At 45.5% G+C, this 11,323-nt stretch overlaps 1 protein-coding gene across 2 annotated transcripts; it reads right to left on the bottom strand.

Annotated features, from left to right (window-relative positions):
• Positions 1–2,004: 2,004 nt before the first annotated feature.
• LOC107572215 (suppressor of cytokine signaling 5-like) lies at positions 2,005–8,633 on the bottom strand. Of its 2 annotated transcripts, XM_016258640.1 has the most exons (3): positions 8,482–8,633; positions 4,559–4,632; positions 2,005–3,896 (listed from the first exon to the last, which is right to left on the bottom strand). In XM_016258640.1, exon 3 carries the CDS (start codon positions 3,775–3,777, stop codon positions 2,347–2,349), a length of 1,431 nt encoding a protein of 476 aa, XP_016114126.1. In that variant the 5' UTR covers positions 3,778–3,896; positions 4,559–4,632; positions 8,482–8,633; the 3' UTR covers positions 2,005–2,346. The 2 variants fall into 2 exon arrangements, with proteins under 2 accessions (XP_016114126.1, XP_016114127.1); XM_016258641.1 differs by lacking the exon at positions 4,559–4,632.
• Positions 8,634–11,323: the final 2,690 nt, after the last annotated feature.

Here is an 11,323-nt window from a genome sequence, read left to right as displayed (position 1 = left end):
GTGTGTGTGTGTGAGAGAGTGTGTGTGTGTGTGAGAGTGTGTGTGTGTGTGTGAGTGAGTGTGTGTGTGTGAGTGAGTGTGTGTGTGTGAGTGAGTGTGTGTGTGTGAGTGAGTGTGTGTGTGTGAGTGAGTGTGTGTGTGTGAGTGAGTGTGTGTGTGTGAGTGAGTGTGTGTGTGTGAGTGAGTGTGTGTGTGTGAGTGAGTGTGTGTGAATGTGAGTGAGTGAGTGAGTGTGTGTGACACACACACACACACACACACAATCGCGTGTGTCACAGTTCTGGAGTGTAATAGTAACCTAGCTCTGTCCCTCAACGACACGCGCAACTACTAAAACGTGTACTATTTTCATTTTAATCAATTATGAAATAAGGAAGGTATCTGAAAGTAGCATGAACTTTCTGATACTTTTATTACAATATTTCAACTATAATAAATAAATACATTTTATTATTTGCTACCTCCTGATTTAAAATGTCTGTCGTTATTTCAGGTGAACAGAAATGGCAAAAACACCACCAGAGAGTCAGAAAAGATCCAACATGGTTTATTAATATGCTTCTTTTTTTTTTTTCACCGTACACACACCAATAAAATGATTCACACTTGGCTTTAGTAATCAGAAACACATGTGAAAAATGTTAAGCATATTAGGCAAGCCTTTAATAGAAAATAAATAAATAAATATCAGTGTAAAGAAACAAAAAGAAAAGGCAACCTGAACATGAAGTTTGGCCCCTTCGAGTTAAGATTCAGTGCTGTAGTTTCTGGAACATCTTTTGACATTTCCATATTTTTACAAGCATTTCTAACAGACGTGTCGTTGTAGATTCACTCGTCTCAGGGGCTTCAGTAGTTGAGAACGTTCAAATATCTGATTTCTAGATTAAGTAAAGCACTAAAACACGCCTTGAGTGCAATCCACCTGTTACTCAAGAGGCCACGCCCTTAATTATGCAGAACTTTAAAGCTTAATATAATTTAACCAGATGAGTTATAAAAAAATTCACCGGCCTCACAGTTGTCATGAAGGGCAAAATTAGCTATATAGACCAAAACCACTTTTTGTACCAAGCTGTAAACATGTTTTTTTCTGCTGTAAAGTTGGGCAATTTAACATGAGGAGTCTATGGGACCGTTCCACACACGGCGCTACAGAAGAAACCCAGCCGATAACTGTAACCGTTACCTTCTAATAATCGCTCTAGCTCTAAAAGAATCGCCATGCTAACACTGCGACTATAACGATCACAACAGAGGAATGATTGCGCTGGAATCACCTGATGAACAATAAAAACATTGACAGCCAATCAGAATCCAGTATCTTTAGAGAGCTTGAGAATTTAAAGCGACAGCATGCGCTTAGAATAGAACGTTATTCATGTGCACGCTAATATAGCTATCGTTTAAGTTATCGCTGTCGTAGTCGTTATATTTAACATAACAGTCGTCATTATATTCAACGTAACAGTCATTGTTATAGTCGATAATTATCGTAACAGTCAGCATTACAGTCAGGGGTGCCATGTTTTCACAACAAAACCCGACTAATCGCTACTCAAAATTAGCCCAATGGCGTTTCGAGGGGGGTCCCCTGTTAAAATTCGCATTCCAGGGGTTAAATATCATATTACTGGGGTCATTTCAACCCGCGGCAACAGTGTTACAGTAGAAACCCGCAGACCTGACAACACTGGTCATCATTATATTGTTATAGTCAACATCAAGATTTATCGCACATTCATGGCAAAATCAACATTATTATGATAATGACAGTATCATTTAAGTTCATAGTTTACAATAATTTAACAATTTTATATTAAAAACTTACTAAAATATACATATATACTTAACAATAATGGCGACAGTAACAATAACAATTATCTAGAATTTGCCAATTTAGTGGACGATAAAAATTCTAAAATGATTCCAGGAGAAACCCTTTAAAAAAAATGTCCATTAATATATTTTCTGAATAAAAACGTCTAATAGAATTTAAAATGGACATTCAATGGTCAGCATTAGGGTTACGTCATCGTTATAGTCAACATTATAGTTAACGTAATGGTCATTGTTATAATCAATGTTAGAACCAACGTTACGCTCATCGTTCTTGGTCTGAACGGGTCTTGATAAAGATGATAAATATTCTAACACAACGAAAGCTTGCCGATTCGGTGTTAATTGCTCCAGTGACGCAGGGAACCCTGTGACGAACTGCCAACGTCATGACGATGAGCGAACAGCATTTAAACCTCAAAATGAGTAGCATCGGAAAGGCACTCGCGTCCTCACATCAGTCCGCTGAAGGTGGCACTTACGGTCTCCGTACCTGAGCCAGCGGCGTCACTCCCACCAGGTGTCCAGTCTGCGAATGCGCACGCGCTGCTTGTAGTGGTACTCCTTCAGGTGCTCCTTCAGAGTGTTGGGCAGCGGCAGAGCGTTGATGCCGTCGTACGTGGTTCTGCTGCTGATGACGGCGCGGCAGATGCGCTGCAGGCTGAAGGGCTGCGAGCGGTGGATGGGGTTAGACAGCAGCGGCTCGAAGAACATGCAGGAGTTGGGGTCCTTGTAGTGCTCCAGCAGGCCGGTGACGGTGGGAGCGTGGAACACGCTGGGGTCGTGCACGTCGAAGCTGAAGTTATGATTCCACTGCTCGATGCGCGCATGCAGCGAGCGGCCGTACCGCCGGAAGCTGACGGAGAAGAGGTAGTCTTCCTGCGCAGAGTCGCGCAATAGGAACGTGCCTTCGGGTTTGCCTTCCAGCAGCGTTTCGGCTTGGTATCGGTCCATGACGCCGCAGTAGCAAGGCAGGTTTGTGATCCGAAGCAGATCGGGGACTAGGCAGTGGATGTAATCAATTTGCGTGTGGATGCGATGGAGTCCGTCTTGTGATTTGGGACTGTCCGGCGGAACTAGAGTCGGGCCGGTGAGGGAGCGCGAGGACGGAGACGCAGCGCACGAGTCGAAATCAGACGCCGTGGCTGACGCAGCGACCTCGTCTAGCGTGTCCAAGCAGCTTTGGAGGAGCAGCGTGGCACGCTCGTCTCCGGCTAACTCGTTCATCCCGGGAGCCAGTTTGGGTCCGAGTTTGTAAAGCGGGTTGATTTGCGCCGTCACTTCGAAGGTGTGGATCTGAGCGTTGGGCGGAGGTTCGACTCCCTGCTCGATGCTTATACGTCGTCTCTCTCGTAAGCGGTCGTCCTCGTCCTCCACAGCAAGCGTGGATCCTGAGTCGAGGACCGGAGCTTGAGAAATGGGAGCCGTGTGCTGCTTGATGAGGTACCACTTCTGTGCCAGGTCCGAGCCGGCGGGGAACGGACAGCTGTCCAGCATGAGCTCGCTGAGGTGGATCTTACGCCTGGAGGACGCCGAGGGGGACAGGCCTTGGCTGTGGGTCTTAATGGGGAAACACTGGCCTACTGCGTCCTGGATCTTTTGCCGAAGCGTCCTGCTGCTTCCAGACGCCTTGTTCTCCATGTCGCAGCCGAGGTCGGCGGCCGGCGAGCCGAGGGACAGTTTGGTGGAGACACTTTCGGACAGCAGAGAGCCGGACGATCTCCTCAGCGGAGAGGACCCCTGCAGGTCGTTCAGCAGATCTCCGTACTCGAAGCCGTCGCTCACGGGCCGATCCGAGGTCAGGTCATGTGACGGGTGGCTTTTCTTCTTCCGCCTCCCTCCGTCTCGTCTCTCCTCGGAGCGGCTCTGACGCACTTTGGGACGGGCGCCGCGCTCCCTCTCTTTCCCACGATCCCCTGCTTCCTCAGGCAGAGACATGACGTCGTTCTGCAGCGTGCGGATTGTGTTCGTTCAGCAGAAGGAGACTAACGTCACATCAGCATTCGGCAGATATTGAGTCCATCCAGGAATGATCACGTCCAGATCATACTTTCAATCTGTGGAGAAAACGGCAAAAGCAGAGTACGATAAACCATTTCTCCTCTGAGCCTAAACGAGCGAACAGCATGCTGACCTACTCTTGTTTTTGATTGTATTTATTCTGCTGCTGTATTGTTTTAGTTTATCGTTCGTGAAATCTCAATGCAGTGTGACATGCAGTAGAAAATATTTTAAACAACATTTTTCTAATTCTTGTATAATGAATGTAGCTTTTGTGAGGTCATATTAATATGATTCCTGTTACACTGCTCTGGATTATTGTGAACCGTGGGAAAACAAATTAAAAAACTTCAACTAGCTACTAATTAATTAAATTTTGTAACTATACATTACCGTTCAAAACTTTGGGGTTTCTTTAAAACACATAAAAAATCTTACTGATCGCAAACCTTTGAACAGCAGTGTAATTAAAAATCAAATGTAAATATTAGATGAAAACTGAAAAACAAACTGAAAGTTTAAGTTAAAGTAATAAAATTAAACAACAATTAAAATTAAAATAAAATAAAGCTAAACATTAAATTAAATAATAATAATAATAAAAATGACAAAAGCACATATAATTACTAAAACTTGAAATATGAATTCCAAAATATGAATAAATACTATAATAGTATAGAAATAATACTAAAATAACACTGGGTGATCAAACACTCACCATCAGCTGTTTCTGGCATTGTGGATTACAAATATTATGAGTGACTTTGCTTCTCTTCTTCTGAATAAAAGTGTCTGCCATAAAAATAAATGTCAAAACAAAAATCAGCCAATTTCTTAACATCAAATGACCATTTTTTAAAAACATTTATAGAAAGCTACATGAAATCTCAAAAAACAGAACTCACAGATGAGTTATAACTGAGCCTCTGTGAGACTTAGTCAATAAAGCGCTGTATGTCACAGTAACTGTAATACAGCGTTACACGCCGTTCAGAATACCGTAGCACTGCTGTAGTATCCAGCGTTACCCGCCGTTAAGAATACCGTAGCGCTGCTGTAGTATCCAGCGTTACCCGCCGTTAAGAATACCGTAGCGCTGCTGTAGTATCCAGCGTTACCCGCCGTTAAGAATACCGTAGCGCTGCTGTAGTATCCAGCGTTACCCGCCGTTAAGAATACCGTAGCGCTGCTGTAGTATCCAGCGTTACCCGCCGTTAAGAATACCGTAGCGCTGCTGTAGTATCCAGCGTTACCCGCCGTTAAGAATACCGTAGCGCTGCTGTAGTATCCAGCGTTACCCGCCGTTAAGAATACCGTAGCGCTGCTGTAGTATCCAGCGTTACCCGCCGTTAAGAATACCGTAGCGCTGCTGTAGTATCCAGCGTTACCCGCCGTTAAGAATACCGTAGCGCTGCTGTAGTATCCAGCGTTACCCGCCGTTAAGAATACCGTAGCGCTGCTGTAGTATCCAGCGTTACCCGCCGTTAAGAATACCGTAGCGCTGCTGTAGTATCCAGCGTTACCCGCCGTTAAGAATACCGTAGCGCTGCTGTAGTATCCAGCGTTACCCGCCGTTAAGAATACCGTAGCGCTGCTGTAGTATCCAGCGTTACCCGCCGTTAAGAATACCGTAGCGCTGCTGTAGTATCCAGCGTTACCCGCCGTTAAGAATACCGTAGCGCTGCTGTAGTATCCAGCGTTACCCGCCGTTAAGAATACCGTAGCGCTGCTGTAGTATCCAGCGTTACCCGCCGTTAAGAATACCGTAGCGCTGCTGTAGTATCCAGCGTTACCCGCCGTTAAGAATACCGTAGCGCTGCTGTAGTATCCAGCGTTACCCGCCGTTAAGAATACCGTAGCGCTGCTGTAGTATCCAGCGTTACCCGCCGTTAAGAATACCGTAGCGCTGCTGTAGTATCCAGCGTTACCCGCCGTTAAGAATACCGTAGCGCTGCTGTAGTATCCAGCGTTACCCGCCGTTAAGAATACCGTAGCGCTGCTGTAGTATCCAGCGTTACCCGCCGTTAAGAATACCGTAGCGCTGCTGTAGTATCCAGCGTTACCCGCCGTTAAGAATACCGTAGCGCTGCTGTAGTATCCAGCGTTACCCGCCGTTAAGAATACCGTAGCGCTGCTGTAGTATCCAGCGTTACCCGCCGTTAAGAATACCGTAGCGCTGCTGTAGTATCCAGCGTTACCCGCCGTTAAGAATACCGTAGCGCTGCTGTAGTATCCAGCGTTACCCGCCGTTAAGAATACCGTAGCGCTGCTGTAGTATCCAGCGTTACCCGCCGTTAAGAATACCGTAGCGCTGCTGTAGTATCCAGCGTTACCCGCCGTTAAGAATACCGTAGCGCTGCTGTAGTATCCAGCGTTACCCGCCGTTAAGAATACCGTAGCGCTGCTGTAGTATCCAGCGTTACCCGCCGTTAAGAATACCGTAGCGCTGCTGTAGTATCCAGCGTTACCCGCCGTTAAGAATACCGTAGCGCTGCTGTAGTATCCAGCGTTACCCGCCGTTAAGAATACCGTAGCGCTGCTGTAGTATCCAGCGTTACCCGCCGTTAAGAATACCGTAGCGCTGCTGTAGTATCCAGCGTTACCCGCCGTTAAGAATACCGTAGCGCTGCTGTAGTATCCAGCGTTACCCGCCGTTAAGAATACCGTAGCGCTGCTGTAGTATCCAGCGTTACCCGCCGTTAAGAATACCGTAGCGCTGCTGTAGTATCCAGCGTTACCCGCCGTTAAGAATACCGTAGCGCTGCTGTAGTATCCAGCGTTACCCGCCGTTAAGAATACCGTAGCGCTGCTGTAGTATCCAGCGTTACCCGCCGTTAAGAATACCGTAGCGCTGCTGTAGTATCCAGCGTTACCCGCCGTTAAGAATACCGTAGCGCTGCTGTAGTATCCAGCGTTACCCGCCGTTAAGAATACCGTAGCGCTGCTGTAGTATCCAGCGTTACCCGCCGTTAAGAATACCGTAGCGCTGCTGTAGTATCCAGCGTTACCCGCCGTTAAGAATACCGTAGCGCTGCTGTAGTATCCAGCGTTACCCGCCGTTAAGAATACCGTAGCGCTGCTGTAGTATCCAGCGTTACCCGCCGTTAAGAATACCGTAGCGCTGCTGTAGTATCCAGCGTTACCCGCCGTTAAGAATACCGTAGCGCTGCTGTAGTATCCAGCGTTACCCGCCGTTAAGAATACCGTAGCGCTGCTGTAGTATCCAGCGTTACCCGCCGTTAAGAATACCGTAGCGCTGCTGTAGTATCCAGCGTTACCCGCCGTTAAGAATACCGTAGCGCTGCTGTAGTATCCAGCGTTACCCGCCGTTAAGAATACCGTAGCGCTGCTGTAGTATCCAGCGTTACCCGCCGTTAAGAATACCGTAGCGCTGCTGTAGTATCCAGCGTTACCCGCCGTTAAGAATACCGTAGCGCTGCTGTAGTATCCAGCGTTACCCGCCGTTAAGAATACCGTAGCGCTGCTGTAGTATCCAGCGTTACCCGCCGTTAAGAATACCGTAGCGCTGCTGTAGTATCCAGCGTTACCCGCCGTTAAGAATACCGTAGCGCTGCTGTAGTATCCAGCGTTACCCGCCGTTAAGAATACCGTAGCGCTGCTGTAGTATCCAGCGTTACCCGCCGTTAAGAATACCGTAGCGCTGCTGTAGTATCCAGCGTTACCCGCCGTTAAGAATACCGTAGCGCTGCTGTAGTATCCAGCGTTACCCGCCGTTAAGAATACCGTAGCGCTGCTGTAGTATCCAGCGTTACCCGCCGTTAAGAATACCGTAGCGCTGCTGTAGTATCCAGCGTTACCCGCCGTTAAGAATACCGTAGCGCTGCTGTAGTATCCAGCGTTACCCGCCGTTAAGAATACCGTAGCGCTGCTGTAGTATCCAGCGTTACCCGCCGTTAAGAATACCGTAGCGCTGCTGTAGTATCCAGCGTTACCCGCCGTTAAGAATACCGTAGCGCTGCTGTAGTATCCAGCGTTACCCGCCGTTAAGAATACCGTAGCGCTGCTGTAGTATCCAGCGTTACCCGCCGTTAAGAATACCGTAGCGCTGCTGTAGTATCCAGCGTTACCCGCCGTTAAGAATACCGTAGCGCTGCTGTAGTATCCAGCGTTACCCGCCGTTAAGAATACCGTAGCGCTGCTGTAGTATCCAGCGTTACCCGCCGTTAAGAATACCGTAGCGCTGCTGTAGTATCCAGCGTTACCCGCCGTTAAGAATACCGTAGCGCTGCTGTAGTATCCAGCGTTACCCGCCGTTAAGAATACCGTAGCGCTGCTGTAGTATCCAGCGTTACCCGCCGTTAAGAATACCGTAGCGCTGCTGTAGTATCCAGCGTTACCCGCCGTTAAGAATACCGTAGCGCTGCTGTAGTATCCAGCGTTACCCGCCGTTAAGAATACCGTAGCGCTGCTGTAGTATCCAGCGTTACCCGCCGTTAAGAATACCGTAGCACTGTTGTAGTATGCAGCGTTACACGCCGTTAAGAATCCCGTAGCACTGCTGTAGTAGCCAGCGTTACACGCCGTTAAGAATACCGTAGCACTGCTGTAGTAGATGCTGTAGTATTCAGAGATCTGTGTAGGGTTTGACTAGAGAGGCTGATTAAAAGAAGAAACACGAACCTGTGTCTGCAGTAAAGACTTGTTGAACCCGCGCCGCTGCTTCTGAACCCTAACCGGGACTTTAATAAATGATGAAGTCACTTTAATAACTGAACTTTAATCAATAGAGTCGCTTCGACTGGAGCTAACTCACACAGCAGTAGCGCTGACTTCACTTCCTGTTCCGACAGCCGACAGAAACTTCCGGAATTACAGCGGAGGATTTTTTTTTTTTTGAACGTTTATATCTAAGGATCCGTTTAATTGGTGATGTTTGCCTGGTATTAAATAATATACATCTCTATTTTAAATTGTTCTTCTTTTTAAATCTGTACTGCGGTTGTTACTGCTGATATGGGTTGTTGTTATTATTGTGATTATTTGTTTCATGATTCAGATGACTTTATGAACATCGTTATTTTTATATTTAAATCAAATGCCGATGTTATTTATATATTTATTTTACATCTGAAATCATCCTTCTTAAACTGCTTTGACCCGCTGTGCGCTCCTGAGGACTTTTATCCTGAAATGCGGCTGCGAGTGCGCATGCCCGGAAGTGCGTTTAGCTTCACTAGAAACTGTTCCTGCTGCATTTCACCGATAAATGTGTTTATTTAATTAGTCGATCACATCAACAGGCTCCTTCACGGATTCCAGGTGCTTTACAGACGGACAGTCTGTTGTTGTTGTCAGGATGGTGTGATGATGATGATGATGATGAAGATGTTGTTGTCAGGATGGTGTGATGATGATGATGATGATGAAGATGTTGTCAGGATGGTGTGATGATGATGATGATGAAGATGTTGTTGTCAGGATGGTGTGATGATGATGATGATGATGAAGATGTTGTTGTCAGGATGGTGTGATGATGATGATGATGATGAAGATGTTGTCTGTAGGTGTCAGGATGGTGTGATGATGATGATGATGATGAAGATGTTGTCAGGATGGTGTGATGATGATGATGATGATGAAGATGTTGTTGTCAGGATGATGATGATGATGATGAAGATGTTGTTGTCTGTAGGTGTCAGGATGGTGTGTGAGCTGCTGCTCTCCTCGGTCTGGTTCCTGTTCCTCATCTTCTGGCTGGAGACCATCAGTGTTTGGCTCTTCCTGTGTCTGTACTATCAGGATCGGGTTTTCTATCACTGGGGTTCAGGGTGAGCCCAGCACTGACTCATCCACACTAGTGCTGGCTCCATACCACTATTTCAGAACCAATACGATACCAGAAATTCTGAATATCTACCGATACCGATACCGATACGATACCAGCACAGTTTTTTTAAAATCAGTGTTGAATTTCTATACCTCAATGTGTTGACCTGATCATCACTCTTGTGTGTTAAACACAATCTAACACACATAGACAACTTCACTGTAAAGCAAAACAACAAATGACTAAATATATAATCATAATCTATGACAAAAATACTACTATAAACTAGGTTAGTGGATAATTCAGTTGCAAAAGTTACTCATGAGTGCACAATACTTTTATAAAATCTAAATGTTTAGTGAAAAAAAAACATTATTTAGTGGAGAACAAATAAAAGTGAATAAGTGTAGGGCTAAATCTGGTAAAACATTGCTCTTTGTATTGTTGTAAAATACATTCATGAAAAACAAGTAATATATTTATATATAAAATATACTATAAAATTAAAAGACATTTCTTTTAAATGTATAGCACCGTAATGAGGCAGCAACATATGATAGATAAGACAACAAGAAAGGCTATTAATAATCTTTCATTGCGCAAAAGTATTATAACATGAAAGGCTCCTATACAGAGCGGCACAAAGTGCTTATGCGCAGAATGATGCTCTTGAAGCAACACGGAGTCACAGCGCTCCGCATAGAAAAGTTCAAAGCACAAAGGGAAGAGATATTGATGCAGAGTGTGCTATATCTGTGCGACAGTTTATTGAGCCTTTTCGTTGCACAGTTTTAAATTTCAGTTAATGTGCGAATGAAGAACAATTCATAGTGCTCTCTACTCCAGTGTTGTGATCTAACAGACACCCGGTAGAAAGTAACATGCTTTAGAAACAGCACTAAACTCCAGAAAGATAAAGCCTTTTAATGCAAAGCCACTGATGTTTATCTACAGATCAATTATAATAATAGGAGCATTGTATCATCCTAGAGAAAGTTTTATCATCTTGACTGTCGTAACCGAATGCGACGCGCAGTTTAAATGCTAAATGGAGGATGACTGACAGCCGCAGCGGAGAGAAGAGTTTACAAGAACTTGAATTTAACGACTTAAATATCCATCTGTACCTCACATTAAACTATGTCTCAGAACACTTGAAATATAGTGCAACTTTATGGTGCTTTATAATGTTTTTGTGCCTTTCATGGGGCTTAACAATAACACAGAATAGTATACACAGGATATCGGATTTGGATCGGTCTCGTCTGACCGATAACTGATCCGGCAAAAAAAAGGCAGTATCGGAGTGATACCGATACTGAATATCGGATCGCCGTACCCCTAATCCACACTCATCTATACTCATCCACACTCATCCAGCCTCACCCACGTTCATCCACACTCAACTATACTCATCCACACTCAACTATACTCATCCACACTCAACTATACTCATACACACTCATCTATACTCACCCACGCTCATCCACACTCAACTATACTCATCCACACGCAACTATACTCGTACACACTCATCCAGCCTCACCCACACTCATCTATACTCACCCATGCTCATCCACACTCATCTATACGCATCCACACTCATCCAGCCTCACCCATGCTCATCCACACTCAACTATACTCATCCACGCTCATCTATACTCATCCAGCCTCACCCACGCTCATCCACACTCA

The sequence above is a fragment of the Sinocyclocheilus grahami genome, unplaced genomic scaffold (genome assembly GCF_001515645.1).
Source record: "Sinocyclocheilus grahami isolate Dianchi unplaced genomic scaffold, SAMN03320097.WGS_v1.1 scaffold1717.1, whole genome shotgun sequence".
NCBI classification, from domain to species: domain Eukaryota; kingdom Metazoa; phylum Chordata; class Actinopteri; order Cypriniformes; family Cyprinidae; genus Sinocyclocheilus; species Sinocyclocheilus grahami.
This window is presented reverse-complemented; position numbering and strand designations above follow the sequence as displayed.